This window comes from Manis javanica, chromosome 5, assembly GCF_040802235.1.
Source record: "Manis javanica isolate MJ-LG chromosome 5, MJ_LKY, whole genome shotgun sequence".
NCBI classification, from domain to species: Eukaryota; Metazoa; Chordata; class Mammalia; order Pholidota; family Manidae; genus Manis; species Manis javanica.
In genome coordinates this window covers 39,115,683-39,131,933 of record NC_133160.1, presented here as the reverse complement: position 1 = coordinate 39,131,933, position 16,251 = coordinate 39,115,683, and the positions used below count along the sequence as shown (strand labels likewise).

The 16,251-nt window shown below is 35.5% G+C and overlaps 1 protein-coding gene across 3 annotated transcripts in view; it reads right to left on the bottom strand.

The window, feature by feature from the left end:
• Positions 1 to 15,885, bottom strand: part of MACROD2 (mono-ADP ribosylhydrolase 2) — a 1,939,939-nt gene extending 1,924,054 nt beyond the window's left edge. For 2 of the 3 annotated variants that reach the window (XM_037022461.2, XM_037022460.2), the window contains exons 1-2: positions 15,566 to 15,884; positions 9,904 to 10,020 (exon numbers count right to left, since the gene is read on the bottom strand). In XM_037022461.2, the coding sequence (XP_036878356.2) occupies positions 9,904 to 10,020; positions 15,566 to 15,611 (163 nt within the window). In that variant the 5' untranslated portion in view covers positions 15,612 to 15,884. Of the gene's footprint in view, positions 1 to 9,903; positions 10,021 to 15,565 lie in introns of all 3 variants that reach the window. The other variant, XM_037022462.2, reaches the window with a different exon arrangement.
• Between the last annotated feature and the right edge of the window lie 366 nt (positions 15,886 to 16,251).

The window sequence follows — 16,251 nt, the reverse complement described above, 5'->3', positions numbered from 1 at the left end:
ATGCTGTAAATGTATGTAAAGCCACTGAATTGTACACTTTACAATGGTTAAACAGATTTTAAATACACTTAATGACTAAGTCAAGTTACCAGAAATTTTAAATAGTTATTTGGCTGAGATAAGCATGTCTAGTAAACTACCAGTATATATTTTCATCTCTGCCCAGCCACATACCACTTTAAGAAGAAGAAAAAACCAGATACTATAGAACACACATTTTTTGTATTTGTCAAAGTTAAATTCACTATTTTTATGAGTCATATAATTTCTACTATAATTAAAAAACCAAGAAGTCAGGCATCTGGCATTTCCATATAGGTACAGAAGATGGAAATTTATATTATTTTTTAATAAGTAAGACAAATATTTTAATAAGCAAGTGAGACAAGTATTTCCAACCCCTATCCTATTCCATATTCTCTGAGGATAGATAGACTGTCTTTACATGGGGAGTGGCTTCCAGCAGTGTTGCTGGAATTCCCTGCTTTCCACCATCCCTCCTTACGTCTCCTCCTTTTGTTTCTACATTCTTCACACTTCTCTCTCAGGCTGCCCAAGAAATCCAAAATTCCTCTCTATATTTGTCCTTTCTTTCCAGACATGCATTCCACAAAAAGTCATATTTTCCTCAGCAAAAAGCCATCTCCTCTGATATGTATATTATGCTTTGCCTTTAGTAAGTGACCTTGTTCAGTCAACTCTTGTTTTAAAGACATTCTTTTTCCCTTTCAATGACAGAATTCATATACACTGTAGGTTAGAGATTCTTTATTAGCTTATGTGCTCCTACTAAGTGCTCAATAACAAGAAATTTATAAACTTTAAAATATTAGTCTTTAATGCAGAAAGTATTTCCAGGTTTAGATGCCCCCTTTCCTCTCAAATCTGATAGTACAAATTTCAAAATTCTTAAAACAATATACAAGCACTCAGAGGAAACAAAAATGTTAATTCTGGATGTTTCCAGATATCCAACTGTCTTAAAAAACAAAATCTTCCTTAACCTGTTGTAACCCTATTTGGTATGCTTACCACAAACTACTCCAAGGATACATACACAAGAATCTCCACTTGACCCTATAAAATAAAACTTCAATAAGCAGTCAGAGTTCCTACCCTCTAAGGCAAACATTCCAAATTCAAACAGACTGTACATGTAGTTACAGTTACAGGCATAGAAAAAAATCTATTATATATTGGCTAAGAGCATAGATATGAATAGAAGTTAGTAAGCAGAGTCACAAGAAGTTTCGTGCAAGAGGAAGGTACATTCTAGAGTAAGAAGAGAGAGTAGTGGAGCTATCTAGGCCCACTGATGTCCTCCCTCAATTAATTCTCATGACAACTTTTAGAAGGAGAAATGAAGAGCCTCTCTGTGGCAACTAATATACAAAGAGACGGGGTTAGGGAAGTCACAGGTTCTTTGACTAGAACACAAAATAGCAGAATTGAAATTTGTAGCCAGATATGTTCAATCCCAATGCCTTTGCATTCCTAGACCTAACATAGAAGATACATATGTATATTGAAATAATGGAAATAATTATTTACACACACACACACACACACACACACACACAAGCTTCAAAACTTCTACCCCAACAGAATCACTAATAAAAAGTATAAAATCTGGAAAATCTGTTACTTTCATTGTAGCAGACAAAATTTCAAATCTAAAGTTGATGGGATGATTCCCTGTATGTTCAGGTAGCATGAATTACTGAAAAACTGAATATATCCTAGTCCAGTGTCCATGGAATAACCAGCAATCTGAAATCCATAGCTTGCCCTACAAATAGAACAAACTAAACCTCATTTCCAAACCACCAAGGACACATATATCTACTACCCTGGCATGCCTGTGATCAGGCATATGGACTTATATTGAACTGTACTTACTATCTACATTTTGTTCCTTGTTTCATCAGTAATCCTCAACTTGGTTCTATTAGAGTAGAAAACTGGACAGACATGAGCAGAAGGGGAGAAAGGAGGGTGGCAGACGATCCAGTCTCTGCCCAGAGACCACTTTGTCTCCCTTAGACCAACCTCTTTTGTGGTTCGGCACAAACTGGTAAGCAAAAGATATGGGTCACTAGAACTTTCCCAATTTTAGAGCATGTGCACTTAAGGAAAAACTTGCCTGCAAATAACCGTGAGGCCATTATAATATCATTGCAATATCATTTACATTGCAGTTGGGGCCCTACTGTGTCTTTAGGCACTCATGGGAAAAATAATTACTACAAATTTGCACATTCTTTTCTTTGAGGAAATAAAAACGGAGGAATTCCACAATTCACCTCCCACAACAGTTCTAAATCAAAAGCTTAGATAAAACCGTAAATTGTATTTAAATCCTTGTTTTCATTACATACATGAAATTCAATAACTAAATATTTCAGAAAAGAAGACAAGAACTTTACAAAGATTCTTTCACATAGAAAGATGATCAGAGAAGGGGGCAGAAAGGTTGGCTTTGACTACCACCAGCTTGCAACCCATCTCAAAGTATCTGTCTGCACTGACTAAAATGTATTTATGTAAAATCCACATTTAGTAGTATAATTCATTTAATGGGTTAAAAAGAAAACTAACAGAATTTGTGGTGAAGTTACATACTTACAAAACACTCAGAAAAAGCTTTTCATCTTGTGATTCTAACATTGTCATTATCTATGTATTTTTTACAAAAGATATTTTTGTTTCTACATTATTTTTAAAATAAGCTTAAATACAAGAACAATTTACATAGCACTTAGTGGTACACATTGCAGTGCACAATAAAACTCATTTATGTGTTCTTACAACAAACCTGGAAAGTAGTTGAAAGGACCAAGAATGAAATAAAGACAGAGGAAAAACAAAACCATGTAGTAAATCATGAATTCCTATATAATTTCATTTGTTTTTCCCTTTTAGGAAGTTAACCTTACTTCACAAATGTTTCACTAAACCAGTGATCACACCTTCACACAGACTATCATTACACAAAAATGTTTAATGGTTTCATACACTATAGTAAATACTATTTATTCTCAAAAGTCTTAGAAGTTATTTAGCTTAATTCTACCATGGGGAACCAAATCCTCTGTCTAGCCAAGTTGTTTTTTGAAGCAAACTAACTCAGCAAAGGGCTTAAATGGGGATATAATATTAAAATAATTTCTTACAGTTGTTTTATGTGTCAAGAATCAATAATGCCAAAGTAAATGCATTTAGAATGGCAATATTTTAAGATTTTTCTACATTTTAAATATTATTAAGTAACAGGCTTAAGTTTCTATATTTATATTCACTTAAATTAAGCTCTTGTGACATTTAAACTCACAGAAATTGAAACCATGACATTTCATTACTAAGTACCTTAAATAATATATAATGCTGATGAATGCATATAAAACATGAATTCTCATTCTTGTGTCAACTAGTTAAATATCTACGTAATGATTCAGTAAAATCTATTGTAATTTATCAGTGGGCTATCGAACTTTAAAAACTCAGTAAAACTGACTTTATACTTTCAGAGATGTAAAGTATTTACATACATTAAAGAACATGTAGCTTAATTTCTAAGCCTACCATTCCTACATGAATCTCTACAATAAAGTGAAGAAAAGGTGGGAAAAAATGAAATATTGCATAAAAATAACATCAGACAAATAGTTTATCATTTATTCAATTCACACAACAAATTGAGTATCTTCCGTGCACCAACCACATGACACATGCCAGGGATATAAGCAGAGTTAAGACAACACCATCCCTATTTTCATAGTAATTACAATCTCATAAGGAAATAGAACCTGATCACATAATCCTATGATTGATACATAAAAACAAAGTAATACAAATGCTCTTTGAAAAGGACATAGCACTATGAAAGCTTATAATAAAGGAACTGTTCCAGAGTAAGGGCTCAGGGAAGACTTCAGAGAGAATAGAAGGGTTTCAACTTGAGAACTGAAAGCTGAGAAAAATTAAGAAGATGACAGAAATGGTGAGAAAAAAATCCAATAAAGATCCAGTAGTGGGAGGGAGCACAGTACATTCAAGAAACAGAAAGGATTGTGTGGCCAAATACAGAGATCAAGAAAGAAAGTAGTATAGCAAGATGCCAGATAGGAAAGGGGTCAGATCATAAAGAAGTTCAGGCTATTTTAGGGTTTTACTCTTTATCCTATTCTTTACTTTTCACATCTAAAGTGAAAATTTCTATTTCTAATAAATTCTACTTGTGGGACATCTTCGTAGGTAATGGAAGTTTCACAAATAATTGTTTAAACAATAAGCCAGAGTGGTATTAGTTATTTGAGGCAAAAATAGAGGTTTTTTTGAAATAAAATTCATTTAAGATCATATGAGAGGAGAGAAAAAAATAACCACCCACTCAAAATAAAAGATTTGTATCTAGGAGGCTGGGGTGTTTTGCTCCAAGCCTCCTTCTGCTTCTACAGATTATTTCACTCTTAAAATACAGTGCTCAAACTGAATATGATAATATAAAAAGTAATCAATATCAAAAGATTACATAGGAAACATTCCTTTCCAATTTTTGCATCCCTACTGAATTCCATTCTGTTTTAAATACCATTTGTCAGTCATTTTAAATTGTAGCCTGTCTTCCAAGTAACATCAAATATTAAATAAAATAATGTAGTTGATACAGTTAAAAAAATCTGAGGCAGTGCCCACCAAATCAGTTATTAAAATTTTTATCAATTCCTTTTACCATTAGGATTCTCACCCCCTCCATGTGATATTCAGTAATGTAAATATTTATATTCTTTTTGTCTCATTCCTAGTAACAAATAAAGATATTGACATTGAAAAAATAGTTATTGCAAATTTACTAAGGATAAAAATGATGGACTATCCACTGGGATTGAAATATGACTAAGACACACTTTGATGATTTCTAAGTGTCAAACAGTGAACTTGGAACATAGGAAAACAAAATTCAATCCTCACATTGAAATAAGATCTCAAAGTGACTGACAGATTCAGGAGTTTGAACTTAACTTTTATTTATTTGGTCAGTCATCATCTCCTGTAGAATAATTCAACAGATGAAACTGGTTCTAAAAAATAAGGTTGAACTGCTAAGCTAACCATGCTAGTATTTTTAATATAAAAGAAACAGAAGATTACACACATGCCTCTAGTTAAAACAGGTATCTCAAAATATATCTATACACCTCAATAAAAAGAGATTCAGACTTAAAAGACTTGCCAATTCACATTTTCTAGTTAAGTGCTTTCAAATAACCTAAACTTAGATTATAACATAACACATGTAAGAAATGAAAGATGAAGTTTCTCTCTAAATTACCCATTTTAAAAATATTTAGTCATACCTGAGTAAAGTAATTTTATAGTTTTCACTTAGTCCATCTTCATCATTGTTTTTCCTCCTTTGCTGTTCCATATAAACATTAAAAGTAATGATTCAAATCAATGTAAACATACAACTATAGCTACCTTCCCTGATACCAAACAGTAGAAAATTAGCTTTAAGTATGGAAAACTCTTTGCCAATGCCTTGCCCAAATCAGAGTAACAACAATGCTTCTCTGACTAGTTTTCTAGTAGACAGAACCTTAGTGTGGAAACAGCAAAGGAGAAAAAAATGCATACCAGTTAAACTTGAGAACTGAATTTTTGTCCCTACAAAACAATACCATTTTTCTGTCATATCCATCCATCCATTTATATTTCTATATCTAGCTTTGTCTTTCTACTATACCTTAGGACTACAGTTTAGTAATTGTATGTATTTATATGGTACATATAACATTTTAACACACACACATACACATCCTTTGTAGACTATTCACATTAGGGCATTCCCATTTAACATACATGTGTAGTGGAGAAAGAGAAAGAAATTTAAAATGACAGTTAAAAATTAAAAAGAAAGAACTCTGGTTATGTTAGAAAGATTTTGGGGAATTAACCCAAAAACTTGTAAATAAGAGGAAATCTAGCATTTTTTCTGCCTTTTCTATATAAACTGTACTGTACATACACACAAAAAAAAGTTAACAAAAGACTTCTTCATACAAATCCAACTAATAAATGAGAACAGAAAGATAAAATTAGAATAACACTATTTGCAACCTCTAATAAAATAATGGATTTAAGCAACCTGCTAAAACCATTAGGTGAAAAGCTGATAGGGAACTTTATAATGGATGGATATGGCTAACAATACTTGAATCTAGTGATCAATCCTATAACCACAGACAAAAATAACCAGATATTATGTACCTTGTGATATTATGAGAAATAAAGTTCAATAATTGGTATTCTTTACAAAAAAAATTAAACCCAAGTCTGATATAGATTTAACTATCAGTTTATAAGAAACATAGGGACAGAAGAACATGTTAAATGACACCACAAAGATGCAGTCACCAAAATCCAAAATTTGAAAAATTCGTAAGACAACCTACTTTATTCATTAAATAAATTACAAGGGGGGGGGAAGGAGCAAAAAGAAACTATAGATTAAAAAACTTAAATACATCAGTTAAATGCAATAAGTGGGCTTCATTTAGATTTTAAAGTAAACCAACTATATAAAAAAGCAAAACCCTTTAAGAGACAGTGACAAATATGTGATTATTAATGGGATATTTAATTAAAGAATTATTAATTTTTAGGTGTGATCATAGTATTGTGGTTAATACTGAAAAAAAAGAGTCCCAATATTTCAGAGATACATACATATGCACACATACATATATTCACAGATAAAATTGATATGATGTACAGGAATTGCTTCAAAATATCTGGAAGAAAGGTGCAGGGAGCACTGGTATAGATTAAATAAAATTGGTCATGTATTGACTGTTGAAACTGGGTGATGGGTGCATGAAGGTTCATTATATACTCTATTTTTATATATGTTTTTTAATGCTCATTTTAAAATTTGGGAAAAAAGGAAGAAGAATTATCCCTTGTAGACTGTTATCCTCTAAGGCATTCTTCTTCAACATACTGACTGAGCCCACCTCCACATAAGGCACTATTCCAAGGTGTAGACAAGCATTTTTAAATTATCTACAACAGAGCAACTGAAAAATGAAATCAAATTAGTATATAATTCTTAATAAGAGGAAGAAGTAATTAGAAGCATATAATTTCAGAAATCTACTCTAAATAATAGTTGACAAATATGAACATGACCAGTAAACAAATGGGATTTGGAGTGTTTTTTTGGTAATCATCTCTCATTCTTTCCTCTTCTGATGCACAGATTTTCAATATTGCTAAAGTACTAACTCAAAGTAAAAATGATATTGTTTGGCAATTTTTGGCTTCCTTTTGTTAAAACAGCTTAAAATCAAAATTATGACAAACACATTTAGCCATTCCCAGCCTTTTTATTTAACTTTCTACTACAATATAATAACAAGAGACATTTGATTAAAGTAAAAGAAAATTGAGCAAAGCAAAAAGAAAAAGAACCTCCCATGTAATCTGGATATCAAGGCTAAAATAGCCTATAAAAATATAGATAAGAGTAATAAACTATTAAATTTAAAATTGCTTTACTTTGCTAATAAACACTATTCATCACCTATAAACCAGAAACTATGTGACAAACAATTATAAATAGACTTCTTTTAAAACTTTGTTTGAATTCTCATACTTAAAAAACTAAACTATCATAAATATCAATACCTACTTATATACATATACATTTAAAGCAGTAGCTTAAACATTTCAAAATAAAATATAAAAGTGTTAACTATATTTATACTTGTCCTTTATCACTTTCTAATTTATGTTTCTAAAGGATAGTTCAAACTGTTAAAATACTAAAACTCAGCTGACTAACAGTTTGGTGCAACTGAGCGCTGAATAGGTTAACACTGGAAGAAAGCACTTAAGGAAAGATATGTATCATGTCAAAAATTGAATAGATATTACTTGTAAAATGAGCCATTCTGTTTCATGAAAAAAAGACGAGGCCAGTCACCAATTTCTAGGTCACAATGGAAAGGAGCAAGGAACATTAGATGGAAAGAATAAAACACTGTTTAATAGAAATACAATTTTGATCACATCATCGTGTTCCCCATGAAGGACTTTCACATTCAAAAAAGAATGCAGGAAAAAACTGAAATACATAGAGCAGTTATAAACCACTTATAAAGCTCATATTTGCAGATAGAATTAAACACATGGGATCTTGTTATAGAATAACAATGTCAGGTGTTTTTCAATGTGTCTTTTTTGATTTGGGAGACATATTTTGGTGTGTGGTATCATTGAAAACATCCAACTCTGAATTCTCTAACAATGCTGTCCAAGCCTACAATGTTACATACATAAAGGTCAAGCCTCTACGTAAAGGTGAGCAGACTCCACATAGGGCAATAAAGAGTGGGTATCACTAATGATTTGTCAATTGTCTGGCAGCAACAGCAATCTATCTACTTCTATTGCACTGGAAAAATTTGTTTAAAAAGAACAACATGGCAATGCCTCCTTAAAAAACTGGACCAGCTCAAATACTGGCCAAGAAAAACAAATGAATGAAGCACTGGAAAAAGAGAGATCTACTAGCCATAAAAAATGGAGCATAAGTATTTAATACCTGCTTCTTACAAACAAAAGAATTACTGAAACTACATCAAGACGCACATGGCCCTAAGTCAGACAAGACCCAGAACTCTGTAATTTGATCTCCGTTCTTTTTATTACACAGCCATACCTTCTCTTTCAATTTCTTAATTAGACCATTATTAAAACAACCAGCATTTACTGAAGACACTAGGCAAGCAGGTAAGATATGTACATACAAATCAGCTTGTCCAAAGACCCCATTAGAATTTGGGGTAGAGCCACTACCCACTTGCCAAGGTTGAACATGTTTCCATGCAGAGTAACATCTAAAAAACCCACATGCTTTAACTTCTTAGAAAAACAAAATTCGAAGCCCAAACATTCAGGTAAACGTGTTCTCTTTATAGAACCAAAACATAATTTGGCTGCTATTTCCTTCAGATTTTCTCCACAGGAGTACCATGCTAGTCTTTTTGTCTTGGGTCATGGTATCCTGCATAGTTCCATCAATCTAAGGCCACAACCTATGAAATTAGCATATTCCAAGTCCCTTTCATAAAGTTAACTTTCTTTCTCAACTGTTAAGTATCCTAAAAAAAACACCCTGCTTCTTCTAAACTTCACATCTACACCATTAACATCAGTGAGCATTAATTCAGAAACAAGCATATTAAATATACATTAAATCTGTGTTGTTTTTAAGAATTTTTTCCATGTATGCTTTTAAAACTTAAAATTTCATTTATATTCTAATGCGTATTTTCCCTCAAACAGTCTAGGCTCTCATCAAATCATAAAGACTTTGAGAAAGAATAAATTTTATAATACAAGTATTTTATATGTAGACATGATACCTCAACATGCAAAATTTATACTGTTCTTTAAAATTATGTGAAATGTTACTTGGTTTTTCTCCATCCCTCCTAATACACTGTCTTTCAACTGTATCCAATCCTTAAAACAAGTTGAAGAAATCCCATATAAATGAACTTAATCAAAACAAAAAAATCATACCACCAAAGTAGCAAATCCCTAGTATCAGTTGCTCCAAGAACTATTGCAGAATAATTTTTAAAGTACCTATAAGTAGTTCCGTAATACAAATGTGATATACTTCAAAACATAAATTGTTAATATAATTTCATTAGTTGTTTAAATACATATAATAGATGGCTAAAAACAATTAAATGACAACTGAGCAATTATTCCAAAAAGTTTATAATCTCTTTACAGCATGCCAGTTATTCATTTCTGTTAACAACTGTCCTGCAGAAGTCATAAATAAACGACAACAGTATCTACCCACAAATGTTCTGAGAAACTTACCGTCATTTTGGCTCTTGCACTTCATCTCCTCCTTCCACGACAGGATGGTGTTCAGGGGAACATAGTCCCTTATGTATTCTTTGCGTCTCTCCTCTAAGGTCATCTTCAGTAAACGTTCTTGCAAAATAAAAGCAGAATCTCCATTTGTATTTAACTTTAAAGTTCAGAAATTATTTTATAATTTACATATTAATCATGTTAAACTAACCAAAGAATTGGTGTCAGCTTGAGAAATACCAAAATGCCAATCTAATGACTCTGTATTGGAGGGTTGAAAGGTGTGAAATTAATATTATATTTAGCAGGAGAAAAAAAAAAGAAACATCAAAGCCTGATAAGAAAGAATCTCTTGTGGTAGGTAGCCCAAGAAATAAGTAAACTCTTTCTATTATCATCTGTTGACAGTGCCAGGTGATATGTTTATATGCTGCAAGTATCCTTAACCTTGAGGAGAACAGAAGACAAGAGGAAATGTAAAGATAAAAAATAATACCTACACAAATAAAAAACAAAGTCCTAAGACAGGTATGTACAAATGCTAAGAGTACAAGAAAGGCAGCCACCAAGATATTTCCCATGATGTCATGAACAATAAAAGTATACTTTCAATTTAATAACATCATTGTGGAGATAATACAAGCAATACTTTAAATATACATCTTGATTATAACACTATTTTTAAATGTATCTTAGAATTAATAATAGTTGTGTCACTTATAAAGAACTATGTGCCAGGTAGTTCACATGTATAATTACACTGAAATAATCTTCCCAACAACTCACCAAAATTGACAGTATTATTACCTCTATTTTGCAGATAGGGAAATGAAGCACATCAAAGTTCAGTAGTTTGTCCAAAGCAAGAGAGCTTTCCATTAAAATCAAGTCAGATATCCACTAGACAAAAAGTACAGCCTATACTTTTAGCCACTATTACTCTACTACCTTCTAGGAAAAGCTCCCCAAAAAGAGAGGATGTGTATGCTGCTATTTCCTGAAGGATAAGAAGAATTTTGTCATGAAGAGGTAACAACTAAGGATATTTCAGACTAATAAAGAAATGTAAACAAAGATAAGGAGATATAAGTAGCTTGATGAAGCTGCATGATATGCTATGTGAAGTGGCCAGAAAAGTGAACTTAAAATGAAAATGTATAGGAACTTGTATACCATGCTGAGCAGTTCAACCTTTATCCTATAAAGTAGACCAGTATTATTCAAAGTTGATTGTGCATATCCCAGGAGGTACACAAAAACAATCTCACTAAGACACAGGGGGAAATAATGTAAGCAATTCTATTTATATTTGTTTTAACCTAAAGAAATAAGAAATCAATATAAAAACTGACACAGGCATCCTCACTCATTCTGTACATCAGCTGTTATGTATCATATGCTTTACCAAAGGTCTCCACAATATACAGATATTGATAGTCCTCAATTCCCTTTCAGCAAATTATAAAGTGAATGGATTTATGGATAGTATCTACTTTTAGGTAATCTAACCCTCATAAAATAATCACTTTAAAAGATTCTTTCACAGAAATAAACTGCAAAGTATTAATGGAAGCACCAGTGAACAAGAACAGGGAGACAACATTTTTCCCTGCTCCTAGAACTGTGCTTTGTTCAGCCACATTAGAAGGCAAAAACAAAACAAAAAATAGATATTTTAGGCAGATGTGATATATTCAAGTCAGAATACTACAATACTCAAGGGTCAACCTGTATGAATTTAAGATGCCTACAGGGCATACAAGTTGAAATAAAGAATCTGGAACTCAGGAAAGAGGTCTAGCCTAAAGAGTTTGGAGTTTGGAAATTGTAACCTAAACTTCTGAAAGTTAACCTAACCTTTTAGGAAGTTCATATAAGAGACCAAACCTCAAAAACAACTTTTAGGGAAGGGACCCAAAGAGGAGAAAAATGAAATAAAACTTAATAAAACTAGATGGTACAAGGTAAATCAAGGTCCCAGTGAACATGGAAACCAGCAGAAAAATAGAGTTTTAATAAGTAGAGAGGAGAAATACTGTCAGCTGCTATAAGAAGATCAGGAAGAGTAACAACTAAGCCAATGGTTTTATCAACTGGGTCATGAACAGCATTGGAAAGAAAGCGATGTGGTTAACAGAGCTGATTGGGTGATAATACCAAATCACTTAAATCTTAAATTACTTAATCTCTTTATGGCTCAATTTCTTCTTGAATTGGGTATATTCTCAATTTACAGATGAGGCAACTAAGACGGAGAGGTTGAATAGCTTGCCTAAGCTGCCAGAGCTCGTAGGCAGTACAGCTGGGATTCAAAGCCACACAAATGATGTTCAAAGCTCTTGACCCTACAGAATACTACCTCACGGGGCTGGTGAGAATTAAGTGACATAACAACACGTAAGGTACAAAAAGTACCTCCTTATCCATGGTTTCAGTTTTGACAATTTCAGTTTTGCAAGGTCACCTGTGATTCAGAAGCAGATGATCCTTCTTCTGATGCATTGTCAGAAGGTCAGCAGTAACCTAACACAACATCACAGTTCCTACATCATCACCTCACTTCATTACATAAGCATTTCATTATCTCACAGCATCACAAGAAGAGTTAGTACAATACAATAAGGTATTTTGAGAGACAGAGAGAGAGAACACATTCATACTAATCTTTATTGAAGCATAATGTCATAACTGTTCTATTCATTATTATTAATTGTTGCTGTTAATCTCCTACTGTGCCTAATTTAAAAATTAACCTTTATCATAAGTACATATGTATAGGAAAAAAACATAGTATATACAAGGCTTAGTATTATCCAGTTTCAGGCATCCACTTGAGATCTTGGAACATATCCCCCATGGAAAAGGGGGCAGTACTGTACTTAGAATAGTGCTGAGCACACAACTAGAACTCAAATAATAATGATTTTTATATTAGTACCATCATCATTATTATGAAATAACTGTAGGACCATTAGCTTCATTAGAGTATAATTGAGATTCAGGAGACTGAGGGCCTGAAGAAAAGACAAATTTTCTACTTTAGAATAGAGGATACTTGAGCATTGTTTCAGGCTGAGGAGAGGAGCTTGAAAACACTGAGAAACTAAACATAACCAAAAGGGAACAAATGGTAGCACAAGATCTCAAAGGGTACAGATGAGATAAAGAGCACAAGCAGATCGGTTAACTTTAAAATGAAGAAGAAAAGTACTTCCTCTAAGAACAAAGGACATGTAAAGAAACAGACAAATCAGACTATGCATAAAGATGGGAGAGCTAGTCATGTTACATGACATGTATTTTCTGTGTGAATTAAAAGGCAATATCATCCGTTAAGTATAGGAGGATGGGGTCTTGGAATAGGAAGCTTGAAAGGAATGGTAAATTTGGAATAATCACATAGAAGAGGAAAGGGGGTGACAAGCACTTACCACTAAAAAAGGTCAGATCATTGATATGGAAATATTGCAGTGTCACTGATCAGGTTGAAAAATATTATGAAGTAACTTGAAGTTTTAATGTCAGAAAATACGTAAAGTAATGCAACCTGGTCTCTGCCATTCCATTAATTTAAAAGTTAAGTATAGACACTTAAAACAAAAACAAGATCAATACTGAGACATTAATGTAAACAATGAGATAATTTAAGATTCAGTACTTGAAATGATAATACAAATTAACTGTTTGTAATTGGGGCTCACTAGTTAACAACTAGTTAACATGTGTATTTCAGAACTCCTTAGTTATTTGTTCAAACCATGAGACATACTGAGGTCACAGACATATGCAGTTTCTTTGCCATTACACAAAACTTCCTAAAAGAATGCCTCATTTCACCTTTGTAATAAATCTTTTCTCTGTGAACCAACATGTAAGCAGACCCGCTTATTTGATGGCATACTGAGTTAAAATATGTTTACAGAATGCCTTGACATTTCAATGAGGTAGGTAAGCCTATCTTTAGATTTAAATAACAGCTGTAAAAATATGACACTATCCTCTCCAGTGTAATGAAAAGAAAAAGCTCAGCTTCTTAAAAGTGACTACTGTACTGGAAATCCCTAGCTCCCTATTAATGGTATAATGTATAAATTTTTTAATTCTCCAAAAAGAGACACCTTAAGATACTGAGACATACATTAAAGTCTTCACGTCACAATAACTTTTTCCTTCAACATTAAACTTCACACAAAAATAGGTTAGTTTTGGAAAAGAGAAATTTACTTTGTTAAATGCCTTCTTTAATTGTGCATTTGCTTCATGATTTAGAAAATACTAAATTTGATTATTTTTCCCTATTAGAAGCAAAAGAAGAAAAAAAACCAAGATCTGCTAAATGCCTTCTTTGTGCATTTGCTTCTTTATTCAGAAAATATTAATTTGGTTATGTTTTCCCTATTGTTAAAAGCAAAAGAAGAAAAAAACCAAGGTATTTGACATTCTAAAAGGCTTGCTGTCACAGTCCAACTGCGCAGATGTTAAATAAAGGAACCACTATAACACTGTTACTTTAGGAACTTATCTGTTATGACAGAAAAGTAGTTCTTAAGCAATCACTATAATGTTATCAATCATTCACGCATTGAAAACAATCTCCATCTTCCAATATTCTGCCTTATTATTAATCATACAAAGCTAACATTTCCAGATCAATAAAAATGGGCATGATTTTTTAATGCTTACAAGGCAAATCTTTGTTGAAAGTGTGTTGAAACTAAAGTAACTAACTGCTACTGCAAAGCAAAGCATAATTATTTTATACTCTAAAATTTCTAGTACTATATATGTCCATTATCAGTGCCACTGTCGATCTAGCTGATTCGGATAAACCTCAGTTGATACTGTCGATCTAGCTGATTCGGATAAACCTCAATTGATACGCACAAAATACAGAGGTAGGCTCATTCACAGAGTGACATCAGTCTCACAATCTCACTCTAAGCAACTTCAGACTATGAATGGGAAAGGAATATAGAGAAACACACTGCAGAAGAACGCTCATTCAGACTTCTCTGAAGGCACTTATCCTCACTGTCAAGACGCTTCTTTCAGGTTCCCCCTAGAGTTTCGCGTTTTAGAAGTCACATTGCGGCGCAGAAAGAGGGGACCCGGAGAAGGGGTAAACACCAGAAGGTGGGGACACTGTCAGCTGGGCGTTAGGGGGATAGAGGCAAGAAGTGAATGCACGAGGGCCCGAAGGGGCGCGGAGGCGCAGCAGGAGCTGCAGCCTTCGTGCCCGCCTGCGGCACGTGTCCGCGGGACACCCGGCCGGGAGTCGGAAAGTCCCAGCTGGGGTCCGGGGACAGGGTGGGGGACCTTAACAAGTTGACCGCGCCCGGGGGCTGCCGCGCGGGGCTCCACGCCGCGAACGAGGCGAAGGTAGCTCCAAAACGAGAGGTGACCGGGCGCGCCCGGCGACGGAGAGGGGCGGGCGGCAGAGAGGGGCGTGCGCCCACACGTGCGCGAGCTGCAGGTGCCCGGGGGCGGCTCGTGCACGCCGCTGTGCGCGCGCGTGTGTACACACGGACCCGCAAGGGAGGCGGCACCGGCCGGGCGGGCTCGAGGCGGGAGCTCGGGCAACGGGCTCCGCGGCACCCACAGCCCTGACCCCCGCCCCCACCCCACCCGCACTCCCCGCATCCCCGGGACTCGACCGGCCGGTTACCTTTTTCCTCTCTCCACACCTTTTTCTTCTTGTTGCTGGGATACATGTTGCCGTGGGGGTGGCTGGCTTTAAGCTGCAAGTTCCCCAGGCTCACGGGCAAACAGGGTGTGTGTGGAGTGGGAGGGGTGGGAGGAGGCACTCGGGAGAGAAAAAGTGCGAGAGGCTCCGCGTCCCGCGCCGTTCTCAGCTCTCTGGTCGCCGCCCTCCTCCCTCTGCCCTCGCTAGGCTTCGGCTCCCACCCGCCTCAGCCCCGCGGCCGCTGCCACAGCAGCACCTCAAAGCCTGTCAACTAGGTCACGCCTCGCGCTAACCTAACACTCGCGCAGGCCCCGCCTCCCAGCCGCTAGCCAGCGCCGCCTCCCATTGGCTGTACCGCCCGCCGCTCTCCGTGTTCCAGCCACCGCGCGCCCCGACTTCGGCCCCAGGGCTCACGCGCAGGCGCAGGCTCTGGCGGAGACGCTAAAGACGTTGGGGAGCTGAAGAGGCGGGGCCAGAGCGAGAGGGGTCTGAAGATAGACTCGCGACGGGGGCGGGGCGGGGCGTGGAGCGGACGCCCGGGAAGAGCGTGAAGCGACTGGCTCTTAGAGCGACAGGAGGACCTCAGGGCGTGGCCTATAGGGCCAGGTGGGCCAGGTAAGCCAGCTTCCTGAGGAGCGCACTGGATTGAATGCTCCTCAGGAACTACA